This window comes from Diadema antillarum, unplaced genomic scaffold (genome assembly GCF_040938485.1).
Source record: "Diadema antillarum isolate AM-2024a unplaced genomic scaffold, OU_Dant_1.0 seq00000105_RagTag, whole genome shotgun sequence".
Taxonomy (NCBI): domain Eukaryota; kingdom Metazoa; phylum Echinodermata; class Echinoidea; order Diadematoida; family Diadematidae; genus Diadema; species Diadema antillarum.
Genome location: NW_027271191.1, coordinates 1,047,591 through 1,061,438, shown reverse-complemented (window position 1 = coordinate 1,061,438; position 13,848 = coordinate 1,047,591). Strand labels below are relative to the sequence as shown.

Sequence of the window (13,848 nt, the reverse complement as noted above, 5' to 3'; positions counted from 1 at the left end):
ACCTGTCCACACTCTGCTTACAAATCAAAGTGGTTTACAATAACAAGGGATTTCTTATATTCCCACACACAATATGCATTTCTTCTCTTATCTTTTTGTTTGGTAGTTGTTTCTACAAAGGGCTGGTGGCCCACCCTCAGTGTTTCCTTGCTTCAAATCCTTGGCAACATGCTGTGGAAAGATCTTCATTAGCCTTACGGTGAGTCCCCCATAACAATGATTACAAAGTGTGTGTGTTTTTTTTAAATGTGTGTGTGTGTGTGTGTGTGTGTGTGTGTGTGTGTGTGTGTGTGTTTTGCAGCGCTGCTCTTTTTACAATTCTTTTGCTGTTTGCTGAGCTGAAAGGCACCAGTCACTTGTATCAGCGGTGGCTTGAAGCATTGCTGCATGCATGAAACACCAATTTTTGTAAGACATTCATTTGATGTGGTTTGAATTTTGCAGTAATGACTTTCTGGAAACACTTCTTTACAAAAATATTTCTGATCCCAATTTTAGAAGTGCCCTCTGGATGATAAATCAGCATATGAATGCACATTTTGTGACCTGAAGATGTGCAGCTGTTGTCCTTGTTTTTCTCATGTCATGCCATTATCACATACTAGATTATGTAATATTTTGTTTTCTGAAGTAGGAAGTATACACTTGGATTTTTTTCTATTGAGTTACCTTTGCGCTATGACTACTTCTTTTTCCAATTTTGTGTTGTGTAAATTCACATTTTCCTTTCCCTCCCACTTCACTTGTTACTGTGCTATTGTCCTGATATTCTTCCACAGCCTACTGGGACCTGGAAGCATCATACACAATCCTATAACACCGACACTGCATTGAATTACTTCTTGACAGTTTGTTTGCTATGGTCAAAATTTTTATTTGATTTCTTGTATTTGGAAAAAAAAAACACCTCTAACTTTTTATGTCCTTTTTGTGCTTTAAAATTTTGATATGATCTGCATATATGCTAATTACTAATCACTAGTGATATTTATGGTGTTGGACATAGTAAATTAACCCTTGCGTTTGCTCCCACATATCAAAATGATAAGCTGATAAAAAAACAACAACAACCAATTACCATAGGTAATCTGGATTATTTCATGCAGAGTTACCAATAGTGATTTTGTTCAAGTGTGAGTTTCTTCAATTTGTCTCCCTCTACAAATGAAATTTGCTAAGATCACAACTGCTGATCTGTAAATTAACAAACATGTGAGAAAAAAAGGAAGCAGTGGGACTCAAACCTGTCATCTACTGCTTTCCGGGCAGCGACACTACCACCAGGCTGTCCCTGGTTGCCGGCAGTGACACAACATGTTTGTTAATTTACAGATCAGCAGTTGTGATCTTAGCAAATTTCATTTGTAGAGGGAGACAAATTGAAGAAACTCACACCTGAACCTTCACCCCTCTGAATGATATCTTGCTTTCATTTTATGATTTTGTTGTGTACAATATTTGCCCTGTTTTGTATTTATCATTAGTCAAATAAATACTCAAAAATGAAAACTACCTTTTTTTTTCCATAAAAATGATGTTGTATGCTTAGTATGTGTAGACTTCCTAAATTTGAACAAAAAATAATTTTTGTCATCAAAGCAATTATTCATCTATTATATATCTATTTATTCATTTACTTATCTACCATCGTGTGCATCAGTATGTTTTTGATTTGTAGAGGTTGAACTAAACGCTTATTCGTTTCAGGGTTGTGAATTGGTATGTGTTGCAAGTCCATGCTAGAACAACTTTATAGATCCATCAACTGTTTGGTGTATGGTCTGTAGAATCTAAATGCAGTAGGTTGCTTCCCACCTCCTTCATGTGGAAGTCGTGTAATTTGCCTGATTCACGACATGAACAGAAAATAAAGGAATCTTGTACATCAATACTTGTTTGTGATGCTAGATGATGCATTATGTCATACATGCTGTCAGATCTTTCAAGCATTCATTCATCCTTTATTCGAGTCTTGGGCCTTCTTCTGTCATTTTGCTTTTCCAGTATTAGTATTTGTGCCAGTGTGAGCTTGGTGATTGGGCTCTACTATCCCTAATTAATCCTAACCCACACCCAAACCAAGGCCCTCACATTAACTTTTCTGTGTTAGTGGCATTAAAAGATAACAAAAAACATAAAAAATTATTTAACCTTATGTGCCATGTTTGCATGCTGGACTCAGTCACCGGCAGGCAAAGTTCCCATATTTTAGTCAGACGCTTAAACCCGCCAAAACCGATTTATCAATCACCAAATACTGCAGTATAGTGAAAGTTTCAGTGGCGATTTCATTCCAGTCACACATAGCTTGCATTATGCTGAGTGAAAGCCAAGTGGTGGCCCCTATTTGATTTGCAATTAAATTCAAAGTTTCCCCTCACTGTTTTTGTGCAGAAGTTCACGCCATTATTTTAAGCTACTGGCCATTTGAAAGAAAAATAATCAGACATTTATCACAAAACATACATCATACTGCACAACTTTGCATTTTCTGTACAACTTTGCTAATTGCTTATCCAGTGTAACAGAAATTCATAAGGAGTTACAATACATGGATCTAAAAAGCAGAATGTTTTCCCAACCATGCGTACATTGCAGTTTTAGAATAATTTGGCACTCAGGGGTTTACACTGTTGCACATGAAGAATTAATGAAACATTGAAGTAATACAATAAACCAAAGTACATTGTAATTATCAATGTGAAAGTTAGCAGGTATAATAAAGTGCTTGAAATACCATGTACTTTGACTGAGAAGTAAAAAAGAAAATCATTAAGAAATTAAGGTGATTTAGTAAAACTTCCAAATGTTAAACCATGATGATTAGAAGTATATTTGAAAATTGGCAAGTATGATAAAGGCCTTTAGGTACCATACAGTTTGATGAAGTTCACTAAGTCCAACATTTTCAATACTGAACAACATTGAATTGAGGCATAATAATAATAATAATAATAATAATAATAATAATAATAAAAATAATAATGATATACATATTTATATTTTTTTTTCTCTCTCGTAGCACTATATATTAATAAATGATCGCATAACACACTGAAGGGGTTTCCCTACTTATATTTTTACATTTAGCCATGAAATCTTTATCTGACGTATAGAAAAAAATAACTTGGCTGAATTTGGCCACAAAAATTAGCAGCAATATGGCAACCTTGGTCACGGCTGCTAGCTGAATGTATGTAGTTATCAAGCCCTGAATCACAAGTTATTCTCCCCTTGTCTGGATAAGAAGAACACATACCAGTAAAGAAGCATGTACACTCTCACACATTTTGGCTTGATAAGGCCACCAATGCGTTACTTTTAGAAAGTGGTGGCTTCGTTTCTATTTCATGTGACTCTGTCCACTGTGTCATTGCAAATGTCAAGCCTTGCCCTAACCCTAACCCTTTTTGAAATGTTAATGTCTGTATATAACACATCTCAATTATTCATTTAGACTTGAAGTATATGTTTATCACTCATATCATTTCCCATGTTTACAGAAAGTTGCTGGAATGACGGTTGGGCAGAAGGATATGATGGAGATTGCCCTTCTTGGTCAGGTTAGTGGTAGCTACGTCCTGCTATCAGGAACAAAGAGAAGAGTTTTGTATCCCCTTTCAGAATATGTTTTAAAACGTTGAGACGTGCTGACTGGGAACTAACTTTGTATTCACAGCTTTCATACATATTCCTAGCTAATCAATACAGATCAAGCCAATTCTCTTTGGAAGTCATTATTAGTCTGTGCCAGTGATTTGTTTAGTGCTCATTTCACAATGTGTTGATGGTGATGTAGTATGTGATGCTAAAAGGTAATTTTATGATCACTTCAGTCCATTGTCATGATATTTTCATCTACTAAATTTTTTTTTTTTGATTTTTTTTTTTTTAATGTTTCCTATTACTTGCATAAAAGTTGGTGTATGGTATATTGTACTGTTGAATATGCACCTATTTTCTGTAAAAATTTATATTTATGAATTTTTGTTGCATATGGAATATAGATTAATGATCTTTTATCGTAAAAAAAAGTTTCATTTGTTCTTTCTGCATATTGCCATATTGTGCTTAGTAGCTGGAGACATCACATTCATTTTCAGACTCTGGAAGAATTTACAACAGCAGACATTGAGTCCTACCATGGGCAGTGGAAAGGAGTGACCCAGCAGATTATTGACACACTGAAGATGTTACGGGTGAGTAAATGTTTGTAAGTTGAAGTATTCATTTATGAAAGTGCTGTTGCTGAATGTTGTATGATTTATAAATACACATGTGTACTAATGCTGTTTTTAGAACTAGACTTTTGACTTAAAGACTTACCTTTCCCGCTGCATCCCTGGAGATGGATGGAATTCCCTATCAAGACATGAAGGTCTTCATATTCAGGGGATGATGGATTTTAAACGTTTAGGATATGCTACAAAATTAAACAAGACTTAATACTTCAGTTTGCAAGTATACTCATCCATGGATATATGTATATGTATCAGTCTTGTTAAAAGATCTCGTAGACTAAATCTTATACAGTTTCCATAGCCAACCTGAAGGGTAGCTTGTTATGATATGTAAGTGCACACCTCATACATTATTTACTTGTTATATGACATGCTCTTTCTCCCACACTGTTATCTATTTTCTTCATGCTCTGTCAACGTCTGCATCTTCTTTCTCTCCCTCTCCTACTTTTTCAGTCGGTTGAAGTCACTCTGTGTTGCAGCTGCTATCCTGTACACAAAGTCAAAATTTGATACATTATTCTGTGATTATAGTTGTAGTAAAAAGAGCTTATTTATGCATACTTAAGCAATATTTTGACCAGCTTTTCAATTATTCTGGTGACTAAACATTTGTACCTACTTGCATGTTTTAAGAATTATGCTTTTAGATGCCAGATATGTGCAAGCTGCCAAGTTATTTTTAGTGCCGTTGTCTGTGTACCTTGCGTTTCTTGGACAACTACTCCATGGACAATTGCCCTGCGGACAACCCTTAGACAATTACCCCAGGACAGTTACCGCAGGAAAGGGTTGTGCAGGGGTATTTGTCCAGGTGGTAGTTGATATCTAGATACATTGCTGATATAAAGATGGACAAGCATATTCAAGTTTACGTTCTATTTTTTCTTCACATAAACCTTATTAGCAAAATGAAACACACACAATAAACAGCCTTGTTTTCCTGTCTGCAAACCAAATATTGTGAAAGATGTTGTAGTATTGGTATGGTTTGGTCTGAGTCTGACTAGGAAATGTACCAAATTCTAGTTATATAATTAAGTAAAATATACTAGTAACAAACATAAAAAAGTCACACATGTGAAATAAACCATGTAGAAATCATTAAATGTGACATTTCTCAGAAGTGTGGAGTATGCCCTCTTCCATCCAATAACCCAGTCAATTTTATGTTGTATATATCTAGATATATGATTTTGTTTGTGCAGTTGCATATCTTTTTATGTATTATTGGTTTAGGTGCAATCCATCTTGCTAGTAAGAAAGCAGTAATGAATGACAGATGATAGTAGATTTTTATGGCTCTGCCACAAAGTGCCACTGGAGGCATTATGTTTTTGGTTTGTCGGTCCGTCCTTCTGTCTGTAATTGACTTTGTGGACAGCGTAACTTAAGAACCATTTGAGGTATCCAAATGAAACTTGGCATACACTTTGTATGTATGCATGAGTAGGGGAAGCTGTTACCAACTATAAGGTGCACAAGCTTCAAGTCAAAGGTAAAGATTTAATTCTTAACCTGTTGAAGACTAGCCCCAAGTATATTGGGGCAGATGTCTATGTGACATCTGTGTTATAGCAAAAATATCTTTTTGGAGGCATTCAGATATGTACACAATTAATGCTATCCTTCACACGAGTGAAGTTCAATAACTAAAGCAGGCCTAGCCCTATGCCAATAAAGCCTCAATGACACGAAAGTGTCCACTTCTTTGTAATGTGGAATGGGGCAGATAGGCAGTGATATAGGATTGTGCTTAGAATAATATTGTTACAAACAAGTATCAAAAATATGGGTAGGACTGCAGTGTTTGAAAAGACATCATTATGTAAGGAAGTTATTTTCAAATATGAGGAACTTCAAAGATCCAAAGGTGTGGAGCCATGTGATGCAGTCACTATGCTATTCTTTAAAATTGAAATGAAGCTGCCTGACTGTATGATAATGTGAAAGAAACTGATGCTAAGAAAAAGACCCAACAATACTAGAATCCATTTATGCATTGGTTAAAATGTAGTACAATGTGTATGTCTGTGTTTGACCAAAACCAATATAGACCTCAATTTATATGCAACATGAGCAGTAAATTAAAGTAATGAAGAAGCTACATGGAATGTTCAAGGAGTGCTAAAGGTTTTTTCACATGAACCTGATGCCAAATCTCTTGTCCAGATCATATGGACAGCAAAGGGAGATGTGGATCGCCTGGAGAAGAAGCTGGAGACCTACCAGCTGAAAGACTACAACACAGCCTCTGAGATGTACCAGGAAATATCCAGCACAATACCAGATGTCTATGAGGTAACTGTAAGATAATGTTTAATTCACTTTTTTTTTTTTTGGTAGTCATAGCTGGACTATGCTAAGTAAAATTTTATTTACATTTCTTCTTGGAAATCAAAGTAGAAGAGAAATTATGATATGACTCATATGTACATTCTAAATGCAAGATAGCTGGAATTAAGGCTAAATAAGGTTGGTTGTTGCGCTTATTTTTTAAATTGCCAGTACATATATGCTATGACAAGCATAAGCAAATTCCGTTATATACATTTTGATCAAGATATTATGATTCTCAGCTATTCCTGTCAATGCTAAACTGGGGACCAGTGTGTACATGTTATGTACATATGTATGTGTATGTATTTAGTAAATATAATGATTTGCACTGGCATAGCCAAGGGGGGGCGATGGGGGCGGTCGCCCCCCACCCCCCAAGATTTGGACCGGGATTTGGAAGGTGGAAAAAAAAAATGCAAAAAGTTCTCTCCGTGGAAGGGGACACCCCCCTCCCACACCCTTCCCCCCCCCCTGCTTGCTTCACTCGCTCAGGCTTGGTCGCTTCGCTCCCTCGCATACTAACACCACCACCACCCCCCCCCCCCCCCAAGATCAAATCCTGGTTATGCCGTTGATGATTTGTCATTGATAATTTTTTTTTCAGGCTTGGAGGGCATCCATGTTTCTCAGTTCAATCTCTGGAAAAAAAAGAACTGAGATAACATAATAGTGAGTGTATACCATAATAGATACATAACGCATTTCATAAAATGCTTATGACAGGACAATACAACAGTGTCAGGTATGTGGCCAATGCTATAACACAATTTCTGATCATCACAGGTGCTGTTGTGAATATATATCCAGTAACTTCCTTACAGTGAAGTCATTAAACATCCTATGTTACTGTAATAACATTTGACAAATAGTTACCATGCAAACTGATATTTGCACAGTGGTAAATTTTACTAGGATTCTTTAGAATTCTACTTGACATACCAAGTCCCAGATTTGTTTGTCAGATGAGTTTACTCCTTTGATATTACTGCTTGAAACATGAATACCACAATATTGTAACTCTAATCAATGTGCTATCCCAAGTTAGGTACAAGCTAGTGAACAAGATTGTCTCCAGATTCACAAGCAGCACCCCCTTGTGGTATTACATTTTATTAGATACTTTTGAAGGTTAAAAAAAGATATACGTTCTTCATGACAGTAACAAGGATGGTCCGATTTGAATCCTAAGCAATTGTAACATTGTGCCCTGCTTCATACTGTCATTGTAGGATTCCTCCACAGCATTGCATCCACCACTAGACTTCTTGCTTCACTTTTCCCCTTCTTTTGTATAATTTTTTTTTGCTCAAATATAAAAAATATATAATCTGCCTGTTTTGCATTGCCAGTTAAAACTATGGGTCTATGTGCCTCCAATGATACTATTTCCTTTGGAAATATATATATATATATGTATATATATATTTTTTTTTTTTTTTCAGTCACCTCTACCCATAGTTTTAACCAGAAACTCTCAAGGCAAAGTATATTTGTATAATATATTATACAGACAATTCTGTGTTCTTCCTTTAGAGTGGCAGACAGTGCATTACTCAGAGGTGGCTATGATGCTTTCCAGCTGTCCCAATGTCAAAAGTGCTGATGTTCCTGTGGCTCTGGAGGTAAGACCAACAGAGATTATGCTGTTTATGTGTTTGATACTAAAGGTACATGTAATAGAAAAAAGGGAGGGTGTTTTAAATGTCTGGTGAATGAAGCCATATTGGAGCCTGATTGGAGAATGAAAAAGAATAGAAATACATTACATTATGACAAACTGGTGTTTTCATGAACTTACGGTACCTCCAGGGGGGCATTTCATGAAGCGTTTTATCAGATATTTTGTCTGACAAACTGTTAAAAGCTACTGAAATCCTTGCATCTGATTGGCTGAGAGCAAATTTATCTGACCAAGTTGTTGGACAAAACACCTCCTGGAATGCCCACCTGAAGGGCACTCCCTACTCCACAGCTGTTCCAATGAGACATCTGCTTGCAAAGACAAGAGGTTTGACTACACATTGTGGTGCATTCATGCATGTACATAAATCACAGGCATTTTGGTGAATTCAAGAAAAAATGGGTTTTACTCACTTGCCTCGCACATTATTTCTGGCATATCATCATGTATCACACATTTTGAAGTCCTCAGTCAGATACATTTATTCATTTATTTTTTTTTTTGTGTGTGTATGTGTTTTCAAGTTTACATTAGCGTAGGCACCTTGTCTTGTACTGTCTTGCTCTTGGCGTGTGCTTAGTACAGTGCTCACCCAATAATTGGGAACCACTTTGTGCAACAAAATTCAATGTAACAAACCTTTTAAATGCTATTTTTACGGCTTAATCATTCACAGTGGGAAAAATGCTATTCTGAATACAATGCTATTCAGAGAGATTTCTTTTTCTTGTAAGGAAATACTCATCACAAAAACTCCATGAGTGAAATTTTAGAGCTTATACCTGTGTCATTCTTCTATTCCTGTGATTTGATCAGAACATAGCCAAGGCAGTTATCAGTGAGGGAAAGGCAGACTCCTTTCCAGCATGGGAGCCACAGTCAGCGCTAGAATGGCTCATGTCACCAGAGAGTCAAACAGCTGGTGCTGTCTTCAAACAGTTCATTCAGCAGCAGGGACACAGGTGCATCCGTGAGGTGAGAGAGTTTCCTTGTCAAACTAATACATATCATGTGGTTAAAAAAAACAAACAACAACAACTTCATCAGCATATATGGGTAAAACCTGTTGACCCACAAATATGAAGTCTGCTCATCCATCAGTATGTTGCTTGTGGCTGCAGTAAATCACCAGATAGTCCCTCCAAGCCATAGGCATTCCTGATCATAGGTGGTTGATGTAAAAATTTAACTGTTCTGCTAGTCCATGGAGGTGTGTATGTATGTGGTGTGTGTGTATGTGGTGTGTGTGTATGTGTATTACAGTCACAGTTATATTTACAATTATTTGGAACAATCATCTTTTAACTTGCTTCATGGAGCATAAGAATCACCTTCTTAGATGTGGTTTTGTTGAAAAGATTGTTCAAAATAATAATTAGGGAACACGTCATGATAAAAATGGATAGTTAACTCCCAAGCAGTAGTTTATAGCAAAAGATGAAGCTGATATGAATGGGTGGAATAAAGATAAAGCATCTGCATAGCTGCAAGGAATTGTACAAAAGAAACATCACAGTTGTTTTTACTGGACAAATTTTTGAGAACCTTCCTTGTCTAATTTCACAGATGAGAGTAAACACACTAAGATATATGTTAACATATGTAGACATATTATTTTGCAAATATATCTATGTTTAGTTACACATTTTGTTATCTTGCTCATTGGAAATAAGTGACTGTACTTTTACTTCTCAATTTCATAGATTTGATCTGAAACTGGTTTGGATTATTCAAGCCAGTTCAAAGTGAAAATTTGCTAAAGTCTTATCATTATGAAATACTCAACATTTACATTATGTGAAATATTGTGGGTTTTTTTTCAGAACTCAGGGAGAATACCACTACTTCAATGGACATTAAAAGGGATGCCACAAGCAAAATTTTGGACAAATCAACTGAAATATAATTTTCAATACTAGTGTACTCTCAGTTCCTCAAAGACTATTTTCTCATTGCTTGTCTTGTGTATATCCATCTCTCTCTCTCTCTCTCTCTCTATCTGTCTGTGTGTTTGTCTATATTTCTCCTATTATCTGTCATTGTCTCCCTCTACAGTCAGAGTTTAGGGAGCCATCATGGAAGATGCAGCCTCTGACAGTCATTCCAGTTATCCAGGTCAGTGGTAATTTGTGGTACAAGAGAATATCCCTTTCCAAGCAAGGCACATATAAGAAAGCATTTTTGGTTTGTTCTCATATGACAGTATGGCATATATGGCAGTATGGCAGTATGACTCACATCATGTAATACTATAAGTTACCCCCTGCTTGTTCACAAAATACGGGCAAATATCTACGGTCTGGTGCCATATTCCATGAGGCCGGAGGCCGAATGGAATATGGCATCAGACCGTAGATATTTCCTGTTTTTCGTAAGAACAAGCAGGTGGTAACGATTTCATCTTTTTAAGTGTAAGTGCTAACCTTCGTCTCGCTGATTTCCCCTCGTGAATGATGTTGAAATCGCCGGCTGTCAGCCATGACCATGTTGACTTAGGCCTACGTCTCGCGAGCTGATTATTGTATGCGTGCATACAAATACGTAGACGCCATAATATACTGCAGTATCCAGATATAAAGGCAAAGACAGCGCGTCTAGCTAGCTCGCTCAGGCAAAGACGCACATCACCTGAGACACGCTGTCTTTGAGGTTGCTGTTGTCGTTTATCAAGCGTCTAGTGGTCTCAGGTTATGTGCGTAATACACTTGAGGACCGCACGCTGTCCATTTGTTTTGTACAGGATTAGCACGCACTTCCCTAAGCGTCTTTGGTACACGTGCAGCTAGCTGTGTAATATCATGACGTCATATCATGTAATACGGAATATATTCAGTGGTGGATTTAGCGCATGCGCACAATATGACCTTATCACGGAATACGGGATATATTCAATGGTTGATTGACCAATGAGATTACAGAATTCACGATCACTAAAAGATAATACATGAGGCCAAAATTTTACTACAGAATATTGATGTTGTTTCAAATGTACACTGTATCAACATCTGCTGTTATAGATTTGCATGTAAAGTACAACGCAATATTGATGAACAAAAAAGCAGGAATGAACAGGAAAACAGGAAATACAACAGGAAAGTGCTTGGAGTATTATCAGCAAGAGAAAAAAAAGCCTTTTAGTATAACTGAAAATTATACATGAAAAATGCAAGAATCATTAATTTGAGAAAAAAACAAATTTATTCCTTGTCAAATGTTTCAGATTTGACAATAATCATGTGACAACGGGACGTAGGTGCCTTTTGTTACATCGTTATCTACTACGCCAATCGGAACTCAGATAATACGAAGCACACTAGTATGTGGCACTTGACGCTGGCGGTAGTCACTGCAACATGCAAAGATAGTGCAGACAAGGTTATCTGGCTTTCGCTGATTTTGGTTCGGCACCAAAAATGTTCCTCATATCTGCACTAATCTTTGTGTTTGTTTTGGGTGGTTTGGTGTTTTTTTTTGCCTGAAATTTATCTCGCAATAAAAGAAACTTTGAATTCTGATGGGATAACATGAGAAGTTACTAGGTATGAGACAACTTCCCTCATGAAAAGAGGATTCTCATTGTATGTGACCTCACTTTAACAGGAATCCCAGTATATCATCAGTGTTGAGATATCATATAAGAATTTGTCAAAATTAGTTAAAGATTAAAATACAGTTCATTTTGTATGCAGATGATACCAGTATGCTTATGTCTGATGATGATACTAATATTTTATTGTTACGTTTTAATGAAGAGATTCAAAAAATTCATGATTGGCTTCTTATGAATAAATTAGTTTTGAATGTGAAGAAAACTCAATGTATGATTTTTACTAATAAGAAAATTAATATACAGAATTCAGCAATTTATATGAATAACAATCTTACAAGAATTACGAGTTCATTGTCATTTCTTGGCGTCATTATTGATAATGAATTATCTTGGCATAAACATATTGATTCAGTCTGTAATAAGATTTCTAAATGTATCGGTATCTTATACAAATTAAGATATTTTCCTCACAATATTTTATGTATGATTTATAATGCTATTATATTAAGTAAACTTCAATATGGTAACATTGCTTGGGCAAATACATCAAATTATTCTATGGTCAGACTTTTCTGTCTGCAGAAGAAAGCAGTAAGAATTGTATGTCACGCCAATTATCTTGCCTCCACTAAACCTCTTTTTATGAAATGTAATGTTTTAGATATTTTTGAATTGAATAATCATAATATTATTGTGTATTTATGTATTTATGTTTTAAAAAATTGCATTCCCCCGAGTCTTTCGTCCTTGTTTCAGTTAAATAGTGTTATTGACTCGTATTGTTTGAAAAATCCTCTGAATTATCATTTACCTCTTAATAAAACAAATGTTGGTTTATATTCTGTTTTGTATAGAGGACCTTTAATTTGGAATAATTTGCCACAGGCAATTAAAATGAGTCCATCTTTAAATGTTTTTAAACAAAGATTTAAATTATTGTTATTGGAAAAAGAAAAGTAATCTACGCATTCGGATATTAGTATTACTCTGTGTTTGTTTGTTGATTGTTTGTTTTTTGTCTTTTTATGTGTCTGTTGTAAAACATGTATTTTTAATTACTTTGGTTTTAATTTCTGTGCACATTTATTTGTTCGACTTAATATGACTTTTATTATAAATGCTTTTGTTATGGTGGCAGCTGCTCATAAAAACTTTGTTTTTCTTGCTGTCTCCACATTCTGTTACACTTGTATTGTCAATTTTAGTTTATTTATATACCTTGTCTGAATGTTTTTTATCTGTTTGAATGAAATAAACGCGAATTGAATTGAATTAAAATTGTGTTAATTCATGTGCATGTCATGTATGAATGCTAGTGTTCATTCCCACTTTCATCTACATTTTTTGACTCCCCTGTCTACAGTCCCTGCTCAGAGGTAGAGATGTTGGTCGAACCAAGAAAGAACTGAGTGTGGGGGATACCCTGAAGCAGCTCAAGGTGCCAGTTACCATGATGGAGAGGTAATTATGGTCGTGCGATTTATAGGAGACAAATTGAAGAAACTCACACCTCAACCTTCAACCCTCTTCTTAATATTCTCTCGCTTCCATTAATATTAATGCCATTTCCATATTAACTTACTATAATACCCTAAAACTTGACCTGGACATGAGTGGGGGCCAGAATATGGTTTCATCAGTTAGAAAGATACAAGTTGATAGAGCATGTCACACCAGAAAAGCATGATGAATCTATTTATCACTCTATCTATAAACCTGATTGAAATAATTATGTAGTTTCAAATTGCATAGGTAGCACAGAAGACTTTTTTCAATTTCCAGGAGTTAAGCATCTTTTGTAATGGCCAGTGTACTGTAAGACCAGTAACATTAGTGTCGTGAAACTTTTGCAAATTGGAGCTGATATTGTTTTTTGCGGTATGGAACTTTTGCGATTCGACCCTTGCATTCAATACATTGTGTAGATACACACTTTCACATTCAATTTACTTTCACAAATCTTGGGTCCTTGTGAAATTCATAAAAGTTTCTTGTGTGCAAACATTTCTGGTTTTACAGTAACCCACCTATGCACA

At 35.8% G+C, this 13,848-nt stretch overlaps 1 protein-coding gene across 1 annotated transcript in view; it reads left to right on the top strand.

Annotated features, from left to right (window-relative positions):
* LOC139726922 (rifampicin phosphotransferase-like) overlaps positions 1-13,848 on the top strand; it is a 67,407-nt gene that overhangs the window by 39,829 nt on the left and 13,730 nt on the right. The window contains exons 25-34 of the mRNA XM_071637911.1: positions 107-199; positions 3,504-3,563; positions 4,104-4,199; positions 6,414-6,542; positions 7,186-7,226; positions 8,017-8,060; positions 8,115-8,203; positions 9,079-9,237; positions 10,318-10,377; positions 13,176-13,273. Coding sequence (XP_071494012.1) covers positions 107-199; positions 3,504-3,563; positions 4,104-4,199; positions 6,414-6,542; positions 7,186-7,226; positions 8,017-8,060; positions 8,115-8,203; positions 9,079-9,237; positions 10,318-10,377; positions 13,176-13,273 — 869 coding nt within the window. The remainder of the gene's footprint in view (positions 1-106; positions 200-3,503; positions 3,564-4,103; positions 4,200-6,413; positions 6,543-7,185; positions 7,227-8,016; positions 8,061-8,114; positions 8,204-9,078; positions 9,238-10,317; positions 10,378-13,175; positions 13,274-13,848) is intronic.